At 40.0% G+C, this 22,653-nt stretch overlaps 1 protein-coding gene across 1 annotated transcript in view; it reads right to left on the bottom strand.

The window, feature by feature from the left end:
• Window positions 1–2,694: 2,694 nt before the first annotated feature.
• The window catches only part of LAPTM4B (lysosomal protein transmembrane 4 beta), a 62,168-nt gene continuing 42,209 nt past the window's right edge, over window positions 2,695–22,653 (bottom strand). The window contains exon 7 of the mRNA XM_016157842.2: window positions 2,695–3,940. Within this exon, the coding sequence (XP_016013328.2) occupies window positions 3,863–3,940 (78 nt within the window). The 3' untranslated portion in view covers window positions 2,695–3,862. The remainder of the gene's footprint in view (window positions 3,941–22,653) is intronic.

The raw sequence follows: 22,653 nt of genomic DNA, 5'->3' as shown, positions 1-22,653 counted from the left end.
TCTAAGATCCCAGGAATCTGGGACCTGTCACTGCATAAGACATTTCGAGTTGTAAGTACAATGGAAGTTGAGATATCACAGCACCAGACATGTGACCAATAGCAGACAAGATGAGACATTCAAATCTAGCCTTTCCTGAGAAAAATTTGGCTCAAGCCTTCAAGACTGGCTACTTATGCCCAATCTATTCTGGGTCAAACTCCCTTTGCTTTATTGTAACATTATACCCTGGATATCTTGACATACACCAAGCAATACGAATATATATATAATTTTATTTGCTGAGTTAAAGAGATTCTCATCTTAATAAGTTTACTTAATAAGTAAAAACTGTATTTATACCATTTTTAACAAGCCTGTAAGCTTTAGATGGGATAAAATAAAACTTGAGTCCATCGTGCTGTTTGAAGCCAAACTGTACATTATGAAGCAGCCATTGTTATTGCTAATTAGGATCATATTGGTGGGTATATAGTGCTAAGACTTTTGCTTTGGTGTAACTTTTCCTGGGTTGGCCGAGGTACAGTTTCTTCTTCTGTCTTCGTACTGCAGACAGCACAAGGCATGCGTGGGCTTCTGGGCAGGTCACAGATTTGCTGGCTTCCATACACCAGTCATTGGGCTGAAAACTTGGCCAGTGTGCAGAAACACTTTAAGAGAATTCCATGGGTGTGGAGACATCCTTGCAATGTTTCCTTTTTCCTTCCCTTTTAGAAAATGTATCTGCTCTGCCAAAACCCATTTTACAGACACAGGCACTATTTTTGGTGCTTTTTAGGTCTGAAGGTGGGGGGCCTTGAAATGGCTTAGCCTGCACTTTATGCTAGCAGGCCTTTTGCTTGAGTCACTTTGATACATTGGCAGACCCCTGTCTTCTCCCCTCCAGAACATAGGAGACTACCTACATGACCTGCAGCAATATTTTTCAATGACGTTTAAGTAGTTTTCAGACTGGCTGCAAAAACTAACATATCTTTTTTAAAAAGTGAAACTTATGTTTTTATAGTCTCTTTAGTTTTCCACTATCACAAAAGCTGTACAGCAGGACCTTTTTCTCAAAGCATGGATATTCCAAATACAGGGCATCCCTCTATAGATAAAACAACTTAAATGGTTACAAGTCTCTAAGGATGGTTACAGAGATCATTACTAAGAAGCACTGTTGATTAAGGAACTGAGGGTGGAGAGGAAAGACAAATGAAATGAACTGTGTCTTGGTTAAACAGTCAGACTAACTGTTTAGGGCCATAAAGGATGGGAGGGGGAAGTTCTCCTGCATTCTCAGGGACAATAGGGTAGGGTGGGGGCAGGGACAAGGACATGACTTGGGGAGATGCTGACCATGTTTATGTAGGAAGAAGGTGCAGGAAGGGGAGGGCAACTAGCTCATTGGCCTCCAAACTCCATATGACTCAGTGTTTTGGAAATCTGACCAACTTGTTCAACAGAAGCTTGGTTTCTAGGGTAAACAGACCACAATCCAAAGCTAAAGGTGTATGTTTTCCCCTTCCCTCTGCCCCGACAGACTTAAAATGCTCTCTCAAATTGGCTGCTTATTGGCGGTCCATTTGCACATCTCATGGTGCTGAGCTGAATGTCCACGATCTTAAAATGGCAAGATGGAAAAAACTGAGAAGCTCTCATCAGTAAAGTGACCAAGAGGTATGCAGGCATGAGAACTGAGGTATTAACTTGTTTCTCTGTAGACAACAAAATAGGAGAAAGGAGCTAGATATTAAAGAGGGATTTTAAATACATTTAAAAGAGAGGTATTTATCTGGATTAGTAATGAGAAAAATACCCAGTAAATTGCTAAGGCATAGAATGTGCTCTGCAGAGTCATTTTAACCCAAATATCACAAGCTCCCTTAGTGGAAACAAGAAGACAATTCCTTACTTTGTAGAGTAGATATGGATGAGGCTTGGGAGCTTAGCCTGGGTTATGCTGTAAGTCAAGAAAAACCAGAAGCACCAGTATTCTATGGGATCTCTGAGTAGGAAGTGACATCCTGATGTCTATTGGTACTATTTGAGTGTCACGTGATCAAGATCCTGACAACCCTACATAGACTCTCGAAATCAGCACTTCTCTCCACTTGACCATGCACCATTTTTCATGCTGCAAAAATTAACAGGCAAAGAGCTAGAGAATTATGGGGAGCAACATGTCCTCCTATGTGTTTTCCATAGGGGTCAGTGAAACCATCTGATAAGCCATTCCATCCCTAATAATTCTTATGATTAACTTAGTATGAATCAGATGGGCATAAATCTTCAAAAATAGAATTTCTTAGGTTGAGTAAAGAATACTTATGAGACATACCATAAGAAATAACTGAGGCTGATGCTCAGGTATAAAAATACCCCTTTCACCTCTCTTAATCTCCCTTTGAATGTAGTAAAATCTGAAGTGCCTATTAAAAGTGCACTGTGGACACGAAGCAATCATATGCAAAAGAGCTGAGCAAGAAGAGCTTGGGAGAGGCGGGGGTTAGTGATGTTGGAAGTTCAGGTCTTCATCTCCATTTCTCTTGGCCTACGAAGCTCTGATTTCATCAGCACTGAAATATGAAAAAACATATGTGTGAAAAATGTCATAAAGCCTCCTCCTTAGGCTGAACTGTGTGTGTCTATGTAGCCGCATGTGGGTGGGAAGGGTCCCTAGGCACAATCAATCACCACAAAGTCAAAAGATTATTTTCTTGGGTGTGGGCAAATCTCACTTTAATTGTAAAAGCCTTCATTTACAGCAAATTCAAAACGAACAAACAGCAGAGCTGTAATTCTTGAACATGTGAATATATAAAAGTCCCTTTAAATTCAGATAGTCAAGATAAGGGCATTCCACAAGGAAAGATCCCTCCTCATTTTTCTGAAGACTGTTTTACACTCATTTTGAAAGATGAGTATGCATACTTGGAAATTCAAAGTAGTAGGATGTTCCTTGCAGGGAAAGAGAAAACCTTTTTTATATTATTAGGTAAATACATATCAGCAGTATCACTTGACAAAGCGAGATGACTGTCCTCCTTGAATCAGGCTAGGGCAGAACACTTAGTGAAAGGGGTCCCTGGGAGGGCGTGGGAAACCAGGAGAAAGGCAGCACCAGATACCTAGTGCCAAACAAATCAGTTCCACCCCTCTAACACAGATAAGACACACCATGCGATGACCTCGGACACAGGTGAGCAAGAACAGCCTTGGGCAGTGACTGTTCTCTCGCTGCCGGGATTGTAGAAGTGTCTCAATTTAGCCCATGGACGAAATCTTTGACCAGTAAATTCAAATTGTCACTGAATTTAAGTCATAAAGATCTTAAGGAAATTCCCATTTTATTTATACATATATATGTACTCCTATTTACCTAATTAGAGTAATGACCACACAATTAACATTTCCACCATCAAAAGGGTTTCTTCTACACACTGGAATGGCTTAAGAAAAGTATTATCTATTTTTTTATTTTATTTTACACTTTCAAAAGAGACAGAGGGAACAGAGGGGAAAAAATATGACTAAGTCCCCAACTTTGGGGCCTAGCAAGTACAAAACCACACCTCTCTGACCAAAGTTCATCCAGACTGTTGGGAGTTTCAGTGCCCAGGAACGTCCAGGGAGACTCGAAGGTCCACTGCCTCCCACCCCTACAGAAAGAACTCTACAGTTAATCTATCACAGTGCTCTAGCTAAAGTATATGTTTAAAACTACAGAGGGTTTCAACTTAACATCTACGTTTTTAAACTGTAGCATTTCAGCAACAAATAAACTCAGAGAGCTCGTCTCAGAAGTGAAATTAAAGGACTATTGCTCTGATGTCTGGAAAGTCAAGCTCATGCTCTCAGCTCCTCCCCTCTTGGAGGCTCAGGCAGACACATAAGGTGGTGGCGGCTCCTTGGCGGCGCCATTCACAGTGGCATCATCATACGGGGGTAGCAGCACCTGAGGAGAATAAGAAAAAACAAGAGTTAGCGTTGAAAAGTACATATATGTTCTCCTGAGCTTTAACTTTAATTGAACTTCTGTACAATTAAACTTTTTCCAAACCTGTACCAATTCCAATTGTCCAGCAAGTGGCTAGACTCTGATGAGAGGCTTTTTGATTCCTTAAGAAAGCAAACAGGAAGACACTTTGGCCCTTACTGAGTTTCCCAAACCCTGTTCACATGTGCCTGGATGTCGTGGTGCCTGGGGGCCAGAGGGCTGTGTGTCTAGGAGTAGGAAGGACGTAGCGGTGGCTCTGAAGAGGAAAAAGGCTCCCAGATGTCACATACGTGTGCGCACACAGGGCAGGCGCCTAAGTGACTGCAGAGTCACTCCTGTGAGATCCAGGTGGGAGAGCACCACATGCGAGGGCTCTGGTGTCAATGCGGACTCAGAGCCTGGCTCAGTCCACCTCGCCAGCGTGGTCTTGGCTAAGTTACTTAACTTCAGTTTCCATGTCTGTAAAACAGGGATACCTGATAATTTGAGGTCCGTAAAACACCTAACACATTGTTTGATGTACACCTAAAATGGCAGATAGTATCTGTGAGGAACAAATGAGAACCAGTATTAATTGATAACCTCTCTGTTCACATTTCAGTAGAAATACAATTACTTATAATTGTTTATGAGCTGTCGATATGAGAAAACATTGGCCAATTTTGGCTTTCTTGGAGTAAAAAACAAAATAGAGAACACCAGCTCAATATAATTAGCCTTTAAACAGTCAACTAACATTTATTATGTACCTACTATGTGACATGCATCATGGGTACAAGATAATTAAGGTAAAAGACAGTTCTTGCCCTTAGGAATTTAGAGATGAGATGAACTAAAACCATATCACTTCAAGTGCTTTGTAGAAAGAGAAAGAATATTTGCAAATGAACAAAAGAAAACCACAGTGTGACTCTATTATGGACATCGTTTAAAGCGGTAACTGTTTATCAATTTCATAAATTTTCATTTATCTATCCTTTAACTTCAATACTAAACATTTCTAAGTTTCTGTTCTTTTTATCATAACCTACTGCTCCAATCAGCCTCCCCCCACCCCCCTCTAACTGAACACGCATCATTATTTAGCGTTCTCTTCTCCAGTCTGGGAGCTCCCTTTGGGCTGAAGCCCAGAGCTATAGGGTCCAGCGTCTATTCTACGGCAGGAACTTAGGAGATGGAATAAATGACCAAAGAACCGTGCGGTTCATTTGGTGGGGAAATGGAGCCTGGTATGCTAGGCAGAGGGCACAGACACTGCTTACGGTCTAATCTGGAGACAGAAACCACTCAGTAATTTGAACAGAGAAAGTTTAATAAAAAAATTATTAACAGGGGACTGGAGGAGAACTAGCTAAGCGGGGAAAAACAGAGTCTAATGGATATTAGTACCCAATGAGGGTACACAAGGACGACCAACTTGGAAAAGGGCCTCCCCGAGCCTGGGAATTGAACATCGTTGGAGGGGCCGGGGTTGGTAGAAAAGTTTTCTGGGTTGAACCAGGCCAGAGCTGGTCCACAAGCAGCAGGTTGAGGCTGGCGTGTAGAGAACCACCTGCCGGGATGCTGGGAAGCTGCCGCAGGGTGCTGTGCACCCGCTAGAAGCCGTTCGTGGGGAGTTGCCTCGTGCCCTGGAAACTAAGAGGGCGTATGTGCTGGGAGGGCTGTCAAGAGGCGTTGCTGCTGCTGTCCCCCAGAAGGCACTGCCAAGAGGATCCAAATACTCTGCAGGCGTACACAGGAACCAGGAAAAGAAAGCCTCTCCCCTCCTCCAGTGCCCTCCACTGACAAGGCGTCATGGGGTGGCAGGCAGAGGAAATATTTACGAGGCCCAGCTCCAGTTAGGTTGAGAAGGGCTTTGGAGCTGCAAAGTGGTAAGTGGATAATTGCCACAGCACCACACAGGCTATGCTGACAGGCCTGAGAATCGGTCTTATCTGCTTCACAGCTTCTGTTCCCAAAAGAAACGGTGACATTGTGCCTGTGGCCTAAGTACTTCACACTTCAGGCATTACCCAAGGTCCAGAGTTGTGGCAAATGTTCAGCTGTTGCCTGGCCCAAAAAGAAAGCAGCACCTATGATAACTCGGTACAGGCCCTGTCCAAGGCAAGGCAACGTTTCCACAGTTCTTCCCATGAAAGGAAGCCATCCGCAATGAGTATGGCAGGGCACTCGGCAATGGCGACCCAAACCTGAACACACGTCACCGTCTATAAAGGAACTGACAGTCTAGCTGGGGGCAGAAACTGGTGAAACAGGTAAAATGAGCATGACCAATGTGTGGCTGTGGACAAGATGTTCAAGAAGAACAGACAGGGACCACTAATGTCGGTGGGAGGGGGAGGAAGCCCTCTCAAGAGGATAAGTAGGATTAGGCAGAGGATGAAGAGGAAGATGCTGCCGGTTGAGAGGGAAGAGCACAGGTAAGGGAGGGAAGCTTGAAATCAGAGCACCCTCTGGGAACCCAAGGATCTGCAGCGCCAAACACTGCTGCGGAAATGAAGTTGGAAAGACAGGCGAGAGTCAGAGCTTGGAGAGTTTGTGCATCACCTGAAGGGGCTTCATTCAGTATCTAATCTAGCAGTAGCGTCTCCACCGGGAATCTTAAAAGTCTCAGCTTGAGCTGAGAAAAAATATGTATTCTCTACAACAAAGCCACAGATCTCCTCCCTGCAGTGGCATGTTTGATTTTAAAATTGAGTCTCCAGCATGCATGTGTGTGCACACATTAGATATGGTAACTTATTATAACCAGGGAAAACAGCTGTCATCAGCACTAGAATATTAAATTCTGCATGAATGAGCTTCAGCGTTATGTTCCACAACCTCGTTAAACAATCAACTCATTCATATCTATCAGTGAAGCTACTTAAAAGTAAAATCAGTCATCATATCCAACTCTTTTTTCTTAACTGAGCAAAATACATTACTCAAACCCTCCAATGTGTTCATAGATTAAACACAAAATTTTCTTGAAAAAAAAAAAAGTGCCAGAAATTTGCCTTCTGTTTGTCGAAAACTTACTTTCACATTAAGTTCGGCAGTTTGTCATTATTTCTTGCACTTATTTTCAAACTTCTTTTAAAGTTTCACTTCACATCAGTATGTTAACATCCTAATGGCTTTTCCACTCAATGATTCTACTGCCTTGGGCCCTATATCCAAAGTCAAGATGCCTGGTGAAGAGCTTCTCCTGTCATAAGGTTTCTGACACTTTCACTTGTCCTCACTTCCCAAGTACCACATACTAAATGCTGACTGTAAAATATCCTTCACACGGCTCATTCCTCATGCTCCTGGACTACTTTTGAAGAAAAGCTCTCTAAATGAAATTGGTTTAAAATTCTGAAGGGACAGCATCATCTTTTTATTTTTAATCTAAAGGATGTTAATATTATTGACGATTTTAAGGAAGGGTGAAGTAAGGACTCCTATATTGTTTCTATTATAGTCTAGCTGAATAATATTGGCTGAAAACACTTGCTATTGTCCTAAGATCAACAAAGTATATTAGGGAATCTGAGAAAACAACTATTGGGTCATTTAAGTTAGAAAATGCCAATTCAAATGCCATACATTGGTAAAAACTCAGTTATTTTGACATTTTTTAGAAGATGGCATTTAGTTAAATCCAGTCTTTCATTTTTAATAATTTAAGTATTCACAGTGCATAAATGGAAAATAATCTCTGAGGACTAAGAATACAGGTCATATGCTACTTCGATCTGCCATTGCCTAGTAAACAGCAACTACTCAATGAGTAAACACAGAAACATCACAAACCACAGACTATACTTCAACAATAGTCAATACAATCAAATTCTAAGTATAGTCCCTGGAAGTCTGTTTTCACAGGATCTCAATTACAGAGTGACTATATGATGATACATTCTCTTCCACGCAGATGGAAAAGCCTCTCTTGCCAATGACCCCAGAAGGCATCGGTTCATTAGGAAGATTAGCAGCTATCTCTGGTGCCTCTTTAATTGGGAGTTGCCACGTAGGTGACAGCATGCTGGTAGGAAAGCAGCTCCTCATTCACTTCAATTCAACTCAACGAATATTCAGAGTGCTGCCAGGAGAAACTTATTCTTCCTAGTTACATCAATATATAGAATAGTTGGAGAGAAAAAAAAAATGAACAAAGGTAGCAAAACATAACATCTTGGAACGGAAGTGATTCCAACCGGTCAAAAATTCACAAGTCTTTAAAATTTTGGAAACTGATTCATTCTGTCAAATATTAAGAAAAATTCAACAAGAAAGAGTTGTTTAATGATAAAAATAGGAAATGTTGGAAGCAACCTAAGTGTCCTACAACAGATGGTTGGCTAAAGAAGCTGTGGTATATACAATGGAATATACTCAGCCATAAGAAGAGATGAAATACTGCCATTTGCGACAATATGGATGGACCTCGAGATAATCATGCTAAGCGAAATAAGCCAGACAGAAAAAGCTGAAAATCACATCATATCACTTATATGTGGGATATAAACCTAAAAGCAACAAATGAGCAGGACAAACAAACAGAGACTCATTGACATGGACTATAGATTAGTGGTTACCAGAGGGTAGAGGGTGGGGGAGGAGGGAGGTAGACGGGGTAAAGGGGGTCAAATATGTGGTGACAAAAAGAAATCTAACTATGGCAGATGAACACAGAGTGTAAATATATATATGCCTTACCGCTAAAGTGTACAGCTGAAACTTATTAAATTTTGTTAACCAATGTCATCATTAAAAAATTAATTAATTTAAAAAATAGGAAATGTTTGGGTACTGTGGTTAGTGTTGGACTTTTACTGTAATATTAGAGTTAATCTGCTAAAGGCTTATTCGGAATTCTACAGTTGCTAGGATACATTTCTGAAAGTATTATATAAAAGTTACACACACATCTTCAGACATTCACAAAATTACATGCGAATTTGATTGTACATTTAATTTCCTAGGGAGAGTGTTCAAAGCTTTCATCAAATTCTCAAAGAACAACACCTGGAGATTTTGGGGTCCAGGATGGGGTGGGGTGGGAGTATAAGGCACAAGGTAAACTGCACCAGAAATCTTGTTTGCTGGCTCCCACATCCTAGTAAAGGTGTGGGAAGTTAAAATGAAATCAAGGCCCAGGATGACAGCTGTGTGACATCTCATCTGCCCTGGGCCCCAGGAAAGAAAGAAAATGTACAGATTATCTTACAGAATCAAACATTTGGAAAGTAATATTAATAGTTGATTGACAGATCTGATAGCTGCACAGAAAGGACTGGGACTATGTAAAAGGTAAAAATATTTGGCAGCTGAAAAAAACAAGGCAAATGTTTGCTGGGGAAAAACAAAAATTGTACAAGAAAGAGAATGTAAACTGCAGAGCTCTGCACTGAACATCTGTATAGTCAAAATAAATGCTAATTGATAATGGGACCAAAAAATTTGATTGTGACTTATATTAAGAGGATGAAGGTAGCGAAGAATATAGGGAGGAGATTAAGAGTTCAAATCCTATACAACAAGAAGTCAAAAGATATCTCAAACATAATAAAAAATTAACAACGTAAGCATGTTATTTTAAAGGAAGGAGGTAAATACTAGAAGAGACAAGTAGAAGAGCTGACTGTTTACACTGGAGTGCAAAGCGGAGGATGGGCAAGAAAATGGCAGAGAGCAATTAAAAAATCTCTTCATATCATGATTTTTAGCTAAATTCATGTAATCTTGTGTTAAAAATGCAAGTAACTTTTTAAAAATAAAAGAATGACCATGATGGCCTTGAAGGAAAGAGGAAGATTGTCTTCAAGGAGTGACTTTCAACCTGTGGATGGTGGGCAGCTAAGAGCCACCTCGTTCCATTTGTCTCCTCAGCTGCCAGGAGGGTCGTGGATTGGATATGAGCTTCTGCAGGAGCCTGGAAAACGAGCCCAACTTGCCAAAGATGCGGCTCTCAAAGCAAGGAAGGGTGGCAGGCACTGGACATGTGCAGTACGGACACTGAACAAAGCAATGGGGAGCACTGTGCCATCTGAAGTCATTACCTAGGGAGTGAAATACATTTTCACGGAGAAGTTGGTCAGGACCGGCCAGCCCCATCACCTGCCTGAGACTCTCCTCCAGTCCCAGGAGACTCAATCTCCACATTAAAACATAATCTGGAGTATCCCAAACACCAGTGACAACTAGAGAACTATGAGGCCATGAGGTGTCCCCAAGGAAACAAAATGTTTGTCCTTATTTAATACCACTTTCTTCATGCCACTCATGCCCGGGTCAACTGCAGCCCAATATCTAACTCTATCCCACCTAATTAATTTCCATGACTCCCTAGCACAGCACTCTCATTACAAATCTAACTCCTTTTTCTTATGATTTTTCTCTCTTGAAATGTTTTTCTTCCTTATGTTACTCCATACAAAGCCCAAACCACCCACTGAAGTTAAATTCACTTCTGATATGGAAATCTGAGACATTCTAGCCTTGATGACGCCCTTCTCCTCTTAATTATACTGTACAAATGCAGTACAATAAATAAGTTCTTGAAATAAAGACATTACAATGTATTTCCATATTCATTATCTAAAGTCATAACACTGGAAATGGCAGTAATTATAGCACAGCTTTCTGAACTTAGACACAAAATCACTCTCCTGAAGCACTTATGTAATTTATCCATTATTATTATGTGTTATCCTGTACTGATAACTGTCTTGTATACATTTACCTTTCTCCTCTCCAAAAAGTGTCTAAAAGGCAAGATTCCTACACTTCTGTCCTCCTTCCTCAGCACTGGTTCTTAGACAGAGGGGTGTCAAATTTGAGTTCTAGCACTCAGTAGTTTGTAAGGCCATGGTCAAGTTCTAGAGGTAATATGGTGGTGGAGAGTCGAACGCGGACTCTGAAATTAGACCTGTGTTCAAGTTCTAGCTCTATGAATTATGATGCCTGAGGTCCTGAATAAGTTACTAAATCTACTTCAGTTCCATAACTATACAATGGAGACCATGATAGATACCCCTCAAAAACCTCTTCTCAGCTCTGGTAGTTGCAAAAAGTGTTAAGAGGCCAAGACTGTGCTCTGAACCACACTAGCTGAAGCAGATGCTGGATAAATGCCTATAAGGAAAGTTCAGTGAACTAACGATCTACTTGACATGGACCCTCTCTCAAGAATCTTGAAAATGTTTTTGTTCTTACTATGGAATGATATGCCCTAAGCCCCTGCTGGGAAACCTGAGAAAAACTCCTTTGGAAACAGCCAGTTGTGACTCCTTTTACCTCAAAAGCTGAGCAACACATTCATCTCCCCCTACAATAGGAGTTCCCATCCCAACACCCTAATTCCTCCTTTACGAATTTCTAAACAAAAGTAACCAAAATGAGAAAAGAGACAAAATGGACACCATGTTTACTGCGGGCCTCACGTCTGCTAGAGGTATGTGCATACAGTTATAACTCAAAAATCCAAAGTAAGGTTTGGTTGAAACACCATCTCTTTGTTCATTCACTCCTTCCCCAAGCACACCTGAGCACCTACCTAGCCGAGGCTGGCTGTGGTGCCAGGTGCTGGGGAGGCAGGCACGGAGATAACCAGCTGAAATCAGGGGCAAGATGCCCTGTGTGAACCAAGCAGTGCTCCTCACAGGAGTGAGGAAGCACACGCAAACCACGCGCCATGAGTGACCAAAGCACTCACAAGAGATGCAGGCAGTTCGCTGTAGTCGAGGAGCTGGGTGCGTGAGGCGGGATTACAGACGAGCTTGGAACGACAGGCGCGATCCCTACTGACCTCGAAATCAATGACAGGAAAGCGGAACCTTCTACAGAAACAGTGGTCCTCACCATTTTGAGGAAAATGGGGAGTTTTGGTAATATTCACACATAAGAGACTGCCCCTCCTCCAAATATGGAAAAATAAAGAAAATACCACTTACTATAAATGGAGACTTTTTTTTTCCTAAACTCCTTTGAGGGGCTGGAACGGATAGGAAGCAAGGGGCACGGCAGTATTCATGAAAGCACAACAGCTCGTACGAGCAGCAGCTGTTGACAACGCATCCGTATCAGTCCCTCAAAGCTGCTTCGCAAATAAGATGGACTTGGTAGGATGAAGTTATAACTCCACTCCCCCATCTCGCTTCAAGAAAATATTAGAATACAAGAAGCTGAGACAGATGTTATTGTAGGGATAATCCTGAACCTGTTCTTGATTAAAAGAAAAAAAAAATCAAATCACTGGCAAACTTAGACTTTAGTTATCCAAGTCACAAACGGCTGTCACATAGCAAAGTGGCATGAAGTCACAGCTGAGAAATGCTACAGTTTTAGAGCAGAACTCCTGAAGACTTTTAAATACAGGAGTGACAAAATCAGATTTATGTTTTAGATCTGGTAGCAACAGAGAGTAAAAACTGAAGAGAAAGTAGAGTTTAAGACTCGAGACTAAAAGACTAATTGTAACCAGTTTAAAGATGACTCCTAAGTGACTGGCTGAGGTGACAAAGGGGACATTTCTACCATTCTCTAGGATCTGGGAAAAGACGCAGATATGGAAGACACGGAGGGAGCTCTGCGGAGTGATCCCTCTTCGGAGACAACTGCTGGATGATGGGGGATGTGGGCAAACAGCTGATCTGGTTCACATAGGCGAAGCTACTTCCTTTGACTGAGATGAAAAGGTAAGCAAGATGAATGACTTATTAAATGCCGTTCATTCCTTTCACCAACAAATGTTGGTTGTACGGTGTGCCAGGCACTGAGGGTACCACACTAACTGAAACATGTAAGGTCTGAGTCAGCACACAGCTTATAAGCTAATGCAGGGGTCTGATAAAGAGAATTTACGTTCTGCCGGGAAGCCTAGAGCTCATCTACCAGTGTTCGCTCACAACAGCGTGCCAAACAAACACAGTACTTTTCTATGCCACCAAGCCGAGAAGACCGGTACACTGGGGCAGCGGCTGAGAGCATGGGCTGTGGAGCTGACCACCTGGCCCGCCACTTCGCAACTCTGGGCCTTGGGCCAGTTCCTTACCTCTTTAGGCCTCACTCTTCTCCCTCTGTAAATGAGGAAGATGACGGTCTCTGTCTCGCAAGGTTGGTGAAATAAATAAGCACAAGTAACTGCTTATTAGCATTGCATGTGAAATGTACTAAGGCTCAACTAATCTTAATTTTAATCCACATTTATGAAAGGCTTACAGTCTTGGACATAATGCAAAATAAGACAACTGAGTATTAAAATAACCCAGAAATAAGGCAAAGTGGATATTAACTGGGTTACAAAGTTTTTATTTCTATATACGTTGAATAGATAGATTGATATAGAGAGAAAGGCAAAGAAGGAAGGGAGGGTGAGAGAGGAAGATGTGTTTTGTTTTTTCCCCGATAGTAAAGTAAAATACAAATTTAATGAACGAATATTTGAATAGACAGTGGGTACCACTGCATGTAACAGTTTCAGTTACTGTTTTTCAAGACTTTAGCAACTATTGTAAATTATTATTTTATTAGATTTCTACTATAGTTTGTTCAATACATGCTTTATTAAGATCTGTAGGCAAAATAAGAGATACGGGAGAATTCAAACTTTCTCAGGAAAAAGATATCCTTAAAAAGAACCAAAATATGAGGTGCTGCTATTAGCCAATGTACCTGGAGAAGAGGAAAAACTCAAATGTGAGGTCTGTCTAGGCCCAAAGCTGGGGCTATGAAATTTCCCGGATGGAATAGTTGTCCTACAAATACCTAGAAAGCTGGGCTTAAATTTCTACTAGGCAGGGTTTTGTGAACTACGTGGGCCAAACCTGGCCTGCCACCTGTTTTTTGTGTGGCCTGCAAACAAAGAATGGTTCTTACATTTCGATGGTTTAAAAGAAAAACGTTTCATGATATGTGAAAATTATAAAATTTAAATTTCAGCATCCATAAATTTTATTGGAACACAGCCACACTTGTTTATGTATCACCTATAGCTGGTTTCACCCTACAAAAGCAGGGATGAATAGTTGTGTAACAGGAACCGTAAGCCCACACTAATCGCACACAGGCTTCGTTTCTCTGGCGCAGCTTTTTTCTCTGATTCAAGCAGGCTTTACCTAATATAACAGTATTATAATTTGCTTATTTCTGCCCTGGCCCTTCCACTTTTGTATGCCTACTCCCTTGGCTTTCTGATTTATTTTCCTGGATACCACTGGGAATCTGTGGTAGGAGAACCTGTCCTAGAAGAAACTGTAAAGTTAAGCTTAACTGTATGAGTGTTAAAATTAATCTCTTATGAGTGTTAAAATTAATCTCTTACAGAATGTTCGAAGTAAGCATAATAAGCACAACTAAATGGTGTAGGCAGGCTTTGACAACTGGAAAGCAAATGCACTGTAAAACTCTCCTTCCAACTCGAGGAACTGAAAACCACGTCTCACTGCTGTGTTGAGCATTTCATTAAATTAGTGTCTCGCGAGTCCACTACAGGGAGACCAACAAAACTGCCATAGAAATGGAGATGAAGAGATGACAGTGGGGACTGTAACGGTGATGGTTGTGGTTTAATTCTGGTCTTATGATTGTCACTATTTTAATTCTTTTTTCCTTTTTTGTCCTTATTATCTCACTTTCATATTTTAAGTACATAAATATGCCTTGTTAATTAATATCTAACTTGCAGATAAATAGTTTACTTGACTAAGAACTCTAGAAACAGATTTCAAAGGGAGCTAATAGTCCCCAGGCTGCTTGGGGCCTAAAGACTGATCACCACATCCTCCCAACCTCTGCTTGACCAGCTCCAGGGTGCTTATCAGAGCAGGCTACGAAGGAGGGTTCATCAGGCTGACTGATACCCTGAAAGAGAAGCCCCACCCCACTCCCTCCTCATTAACTCTTGTTTTATGTGTCTCCCCTCCAGGAGGCTGAGAAACAAACCAAGGCCAGAGACAAGTTAGCCGGCCTTGGCCACCTGTGCTCCTCCAGGATACCCTCCCCACACCGCCCCCCACCGCCTCCTCCAGGATACAGCCCTCTTCCTGGAGCTTTACTCCCGTATCCCTCGCCCACTCCCCTCCCTCTAAGTGAAGCAGCAGGACAGCCTCTGTGACAGAAGTCCGCTGTCCTCTCGGGATGCTGGCTCTTGAATAAACCTGCTTTCCTTCTACCAAACTCTGGTCTCCTGAGTTACTGGCTTATGGGTGGCAAGCAGCTGAACCTGAGTTCAGTAACAGTTATGACAGAGATATGGCCTGCACAGCCTAAAATACTTACTCTCTAGATTTTGATAGAAAAAGTTTGCCTTTGACTGTATTACAGAAAAGCATCACTCTGAATTCTGACCTTGGAAGATAGGATGATGTCAGTTGTGGAAGCACTGGCCCCACAACAGTCTCTTCATTCAGGGGCACTTAAGTCTTCCAAGGTCCATTTAAATTAATCCCAAGAAGCCAGAATATGTATCTTGTTTAAAACAGGCAGCATTTACACTGAATGCTTGTCTTAAATTGGTCACACCACATCTTTCTATTTAGATGTGAGCTTCCTTTACTCAGGCCAAGCAGGAAAGGGGAGATAACTGACTCATGAATCTCTATGATTAACTGAAATAGCTATTTGGGCACCCACTGGAGAATAGAATCAGCTATTTGGGCACCCACTGGAGAATAGAATCATCACAAACAGAAAGTCTGGGCTTATCTTTAAGGCATCTAGAATAACTGCTTTTAAACTTTCACCATAGTATTCTCCATAGATAAATACTTCTACATATAATAAATACGTGTAAGTAAACACATACATACATACATATAACTGTATATTTGATTCTAAGGTACACTCGATTTTAAGCTGTCCCTTATAACAAAATAATGGTGCTGTTTATAACCAATGGCATGTTTTATCCAAAGAATCCAACACAACAGGAGATGGGGAGAACATAAACAAACTTGGGGTGGGGGGGGGGTTCCAGTGAGAACTCCTCCTCCCACCAATAAGGAATCATTTCCTAAGGGAAATGAGATGGATGAGTTTATTTTCAATTCACTGAAAAACTGCTATACATTGTCCTCATTTGATATTATAGAAGTCATTATTTCTCTCAATTCTCAGCAGAGAAACTACTCGAATTCTTTTACAGAGTATACTTCTAGAATTCGCATTTTAAATCTTTCCAACTGGGTAAAAAATTCTCATTAGTGAGATATTTGGGCAGGGAATGCTAAAATGATATAGCGGCCCAAATTGAAAGTTAAAAAGGATTCTGAGCACTTAAATATCTACTATTGAAATAAATATATCTAAAATAACTATATCTAAATATATATAGCTATAAATCAAAATAAATGTATCTTTTAAAACCTATATTTTTATCTAAAATAAAAATATCTAATTCAACTACTGAAGAAATAGGAGGAATGAACTGTGAGCTGTCACCACGGTAACCCTAACCAGAGGCATCCCAGCTGCTTCCCCTCCGCGTCCCCCAAACCTCCCAAACCTGAACGTGCTACGCCACCTACTGTGCATAACTCCTTAATGATTCTACACTATTCATTCCAGAGGTGGCTAGGGCTGGAAGGACTGCTTAGAACCCCAGATCTCAGATTCCCGCACACCTGGTTCCTCCTTCTCCATACATCTCCCTCCCTCCCTCCATTACACAGATGGAAAGAGAGAAATATCTCCTGCTTTGATTTCTGGAATCCAACAAATCACTTAATATTCTATCATGATCTAATCCATGTTTATAAGCTTCATTTTTTTTTTTATAGCTGTAACCGAAATGTAAACTTCCATATTCTGTTTTTTAAAACATGTCTTTCTTCTGCTTGTTACATTGCTCATAATAATTTTTGTATCAATAAAGACATTTTATCATGTGGATATAACCTTATATAACCAAACCAGTCCCCAATTATTAGCAATGAGATTGGATACTTTTGCTATTAAAAACAATGTTAAAGAACACATTTTTTTTTTTTTTTTTACTATTTCCTTAAGGTATTTCCCAGAAACCTTTCTTAGAATGTTAAAAAAATAAAATAAAATTCAATGTCTCATTTGTCTCTGGAGTAAAAATTAATATGAACTCTATTTTGGATATTGTGATAAATAAGTCAAGTTCTGTAAGTTTTTTTTAAAGTAAAACAATGAAAACAAGGTAATTTTATCCTCAGTCCACTGCAAGACTACCATAAATTGATCTCACTTGCTATGATAGGATTACAATTAAGCAATTAATTATTATACTCTAATCCAGGTTCACAACAAAAACTAGATTAACTGGAAATGCTCTTCCAGAATTTTTAGGTTTCAAATATCTATGTGTTGATTTGACAGCTCCTATATGTTGATTTGGTGCTCTCTATATGAAATAACTGGAAAGTTGTATGGGTCAGAGATAATTTCCAGCAGATTAGGATTTTTTTTTGAATGCTGTATTTTATTGATAGAAGGAAGAAAAGCTAAATTAATGTCACATACTGTCACCTGAACAGTGAAACCACCATTAAAGCAGGGGAAAAGCTTTCGGGAAATCTCACTCACAATACTTTTCTACTAGAACTGCCAGAGAAGAATACCTGAAGCCGTGGGCACCTATGAAGATATCAGAAACATGTGTGGGGTTGAGTTGTTTTGTTTGTAAGGTACGTTTAGAGTACATTATTCTGAAATGTCCAGGGCTGAAAAAAACCTTAAGAGCCAGTCTACTAACAAGCCTTTCAGGGAAAAGCCCTCATCACACCATGTCAGAGTTAGAACTTTTCTGAAGAATACGCAAGGTGATGACTACGCATGCATTCATCTTGGTCACCGTCCAGTTTCTCAGGTATGACGGAACTTCTGAAGTCTAAGTAAAAATCTCTAAATCGTCAATTTAATTCACTCCCTCCCTTTTGATCGCTCTACGGTGGGGGGTGGGGGGGGTGGGATAAACAGAACTTAGGTTACCTAGTTAGAAACTTGTTTCTAACCATATTCAACCTATTCCTAGAAAGTAATGAATAACCTTACTTTTCAAAGCAACAGAAGGAAAAACAGTTGAATTTTTATGTACAATATTTGAAAGTCATTGAGAATATTACTAAATTCCACCCCGTACCACCCCCAAACCCTCTTAGTCAACTGAGAATTTGTTCTGTGGCTTTTTGACTGTCCAAGGTCAGCCTTAATTAATCTCAGGTCCTTTGGAGAGAATCCACTGGGAAATGGCTGCTGGAGAGATAATCTGGCCTTACTAGGCCACTGACTTCTTCTTAATTGTGTTTTTCAAGTGGTCAGACTCAAAAGAAAACTCCACACAGCAAAATACTTCTTGAAGTCAAAATAAACCTGTATGTGTTCACCAGGATTAGCACAACAAAATATCCTAATCTGTTGGACATTATCTCTGACCCATACAACTTTCCAGTTATTTCATACAGAGAGCACCTGGAGCCATCAAATCAACACATAGCTATTTGAAACCTAAAAGTTCTGGAAGAACATTTCCAATAAACCTAGTTTTGTTGTGAACCTGGATAAGAGTATAAAAATCAATTGCTTAATTGTAATCCTCCTATCATAACACATACAATACGACATGGCATAACATATTCCATGAAGTTTTAAAATTTCTTATTATCCCTAGTTAGAAAAATTCCCACATTAACCAAGATTATGATTTATCTGAAATCATAATTTCAGACATTATTTTCACCAAATATTAATCACACTGCTTTTAAAGTACCCCAATTCCAAAAGAATCGAGTTTTCTACTGTTGGATTTAACAAAATATTGGGCAGGGCTCTCCAACCCCCGGGCTGCGGACTGGTATCGGTTTGGGCCACACAGCAGGAGGTGAGCAGCAGGCCAGTGTAGCAGCTTCATTTGATTTGCAGCCGCTCCCCAGCGCTAGCATCACTGCCTCAGCTCCACTTCAGATCATCAGGCCTTAGATTCTCATAGCAGCACCAGTCCCTGGTGCCAAAAAAAGCTGGGGACCACTGACAGTGGGTACTGCTATGGCTCACATCTTCACTGGTACTGGCAAAACAAGATTGCACACATTAAAATTGTTTTTTAAATCTCAATTTGCATAAATTTTAACATGAAAATGTTTCTATAATGTATATAGTTCCTCTTAAGACAGAATTTTGATGGAGCTAGGGTAGAGACTATGGTATGAGTAATATGTATTTAGAATGTGAATTCTACAACAGTGTTCTAAAAGGAATGTATCCAACTGTGTGTTGTGGTCACTCAAAGAAGCACCTTGGGATATTTTAAATTTTCAAGGAAAACACAGCAATATCTGTTAGGTACTAGACTAGCTACTACTCTTCTCTGGACCTGACTGCTTAATGAAATGAACAATTATGTATTTCTTTTGGCCTAATGTTGTGAGAGATGCCTGCAGTCCTGGCAGGATGCCTGGTGCTTGGAGCAACAAGGTCATCAGAAGTAGGTGTGGACTTGCACACAAGGACACATTGCATGGAGGGCACACATGCCTGACCTATTCTGGGATTTCTTGCTCTAGGGACAAGGATAAGAAAAAGATACTTGAGAAGAAATAGCTAATAACATGGTGGTGGCCTTGCGGCTGAATCTAGGAGTTGGATATAGTTTGTAATTACTAACCTGATAGTAACCAATAACAATAACAAAGCCAGCTTTGGGAGAGAGAAAAAAAAGCCATGGAGACAGGGGTGGGGGATGCTAGCATTGCCATTCATCCCCTCTCCCTTATCCATGTTAGTTATTGCATCTCCAGACTCCAACTGGACTCTTCTTCCTAACCGTCTCCGCAACAGCCTAAGGGCGCCATGGAAAAAATACCAAGACCCAAGGCATTAAGAACTAACAGAGTCTGGGACTTTTCTGTCTTAAGTGTTTCTTTCAAAGGTTTCTGCTTTGATTTGACAGGGGAGATGGAGGAGAGATTAACCCCGGGAACCATCTCCAATATCTAATAACTCTTATCTATCCTCCCTGAGTAACATTTGGGAAAGTATATGTCTGGCTGATAATATGTGTACTGTTTGAAAGAAGGAAAAATGAGCGCATTTATTTTCTACCAACAAGAGCCCCAGTATCTTTCCACAGAGGTCACCCTGAGACTATTCAGCCTGGGAGAAAAGCCATCTGGTCTAATATCTGATAGGAAGTGAAAGACACAACATGTTATTATGTCCATGTAGATTCCAAAAAAAGACTTGGACAAAAGATAAACATACACTATTACACACTGTAAGGATCTTAATATAGCTTTGGAGACCAGGGACAATGACAGAACTGGGTTGCTCCAACCTCCCTTTAGAGTCTCAAGAGTGTGGCTCCAGCATACATTCTTTTTTTTTAAAGTTAGAATGCTAACACTAACTCCTTTAGTTTCAGCTAAAACAATCTTTAAACATGCAGAGTCCTGCTTAAAGAAAAAAAAATATGTTCTCCACCCCTAGAAATCCAGATTATGGTCCCACCAAAAGAGAGCTGGGCTCCTTGAATGGCTGATCCTCGGTCTGGGATAGGCAATGTAAAAATTAGCCTAGAACACGTTGCTGTACCAGACAGCACAGTAGCTATTGAAGACTATCAGATTGTGTCAAAAATCTGGGCGCCAGCTTGAAGAGGCTCTGGCTGGCTAAGGGTGAGATGATTTGAGTATTAATAAGGACATTAACCACAAAGTGCTAGCTTTTTAGAGAAAGCTTTTATTTTTCTCCTTTGAAAGTTTGAAAATAGGTATAGAATAATAGGTAAGTTTTACTTAGGTTTACTGATAAAATTTGTTAAAATAGTTGTACTTTTCAGGTCAACCTCCCCAGCTCTTCTAATAGGCCTCTTTTTATGAGTTTATTTATTATTTAAAAACAAAAACAAAAACAAAAAACACCTTACTGGTTGACACTAGAGAATGATAGGCCTACTTGGCACTCTGAAATCTGATACATAAAGAGAATAAAACCAAGTATATTTATCCATGTCACAAACACTACTGGATAGATAGTACAGGAGGGAAAGCGTCTCCTTATACGAATTTCCCAGCTAATAAATGAAAAAGGAATGATTGACTGTCGCCATATTGTAACCTCCAGAGAATCAATGAATCTATGCATTAGGTAGCAAGGGTTGCAAATATCTCAGACAAATAGATTCAACCAGATGTTATCAGCCTCCTGGTGGAAGAGCAAATGATCAACTATGAAGAAATCTTGGAAAAAAAAAAAAAAGGAATATGAATATTAGAAGACTCTAGATCCGACTTACTAGAAATACAGAGGACTACATTATAGGTATACAATTAGAAAAATCTAGTCTGGCACAAACTTGTTTCTTTAACAAAAAATTTTAGAAATTTAAAATACATAATGACCTACGTATCCTGTTTCAAATAAACTGCTAGAAAAATCATGATATTTATTAGACAACTGGAAATCTGAGCACTTACTGCATTTTTTACAATATTAAGGAATTTTATATATAATAAAAGCACTTTAAAATAACCACAATACCATTATATTTAAAAGCTGAGACTTCAGGTGGTGATCTAGCCCTCTATTTTAGAGTGAATTATCAATGCAACTGAGTTATGAGAAACGATAAATCTTCCTTTCCCAGGAATACCATTCTTTAAAAAAAAATAAAATGTTCCCTGGGAACTTTGAGAAACTAGTAACATTATCAGCAGCAACTCAGTTTCCTTATCTTAAAAATGGCAAGCTGATAAAGAACGACTGCTTCGATAATGACCAACGACCACCATCAAGCAATTTCCCAGCATCTTATGTCAACACACTAGGAAATATGCATAGTTGGCACTAGTTTATGGTCCCAAATCCTACTTACCACAAATATTGCCAAACTGGAAGCCTTTCTAAAGAATAGAGGCCTATGCTTGGAAAAGCTAGGGATGTCCCGTTAAAAAGCACTATGTACTCTGAGATCTCTTTTTTTAAGAAAAAAAGATAACTAAATACTCAGTAACCCAGAAGGAAAACATTCTTTAAGCCAGTAATTTTATCAGAATTACAATAATTTTGAATAGTTATTTAAAGAGATATACTTACCCAGGAGAAATTCTTAAAAGAATTTAGTAGAACCTGTATTACTGTAATCTGTGCATAGTATTCTGCAGACCTCAAAAAGAGTCTGCTAAGCATCTGGGTATGATGAGTTTTGTGCATCTGATCATGGCAGAGCCTGTTCTTTTTTATTTTTATTTTTATTTTTATTATGGTGACATAGGTTAACAAAATCCAGTAAGTTTTAGGCATACAATTCAACAGTAAGGCATACATATAAATTGTACTGTGTTCATTGCCCACAGTTAGATTTCTTTCTGTCACCACATATTTGACCCCTTTAACCCCACCTACTTCCTCCCTCCCTTCTGGTGACCATTAGTCTATTACCCATGTCTATGAGTCACAGAGGCTCTTCTTAAACCACTGCTCATAGACATTTGAATCAACTAAACAGATGTCTGGTGAGTACTTAGGAAACCTATTCATGTACAACATGCTTTCTCTCAGATATTCCATTGAGTTCTCAGTAATACCAGCTGGTATTACTGTATATTTAATATAAAGTATGAAATTGTTTTATTTCCATTTATATACCAAGAAGTAAAGACAAAAACAGGATAAATTATTTCAGTATGTCACCAGAACTTATAAAAAAAGCAAAACATAAAACTCTGTTCTGGTTTAGA

This window comes from Rousettus aegyptiacus, unplaced genomic scaffold (genome assembly GCF_014176215.1).
Source record: "Rousettus aegyptiacus isolate mRouAeg1 unplaced genomic scaffold, mRouAeg1.p scaffold_m13_p_15, whole genome shotgun sequence".
In the NCBI taxonomy this organism is placed as follows: Eukaryota; Metazoa; Chordata; class Mammalia; order Chiroptera; family Pteropodidae; genus Rousettus; species Rousettus aegyptiacus.
The sequence above is the reverse complement of the archived record's forward strand: the minus strand, read 5'-3'. Positions and strand labels throughout refer to the sequence as shown.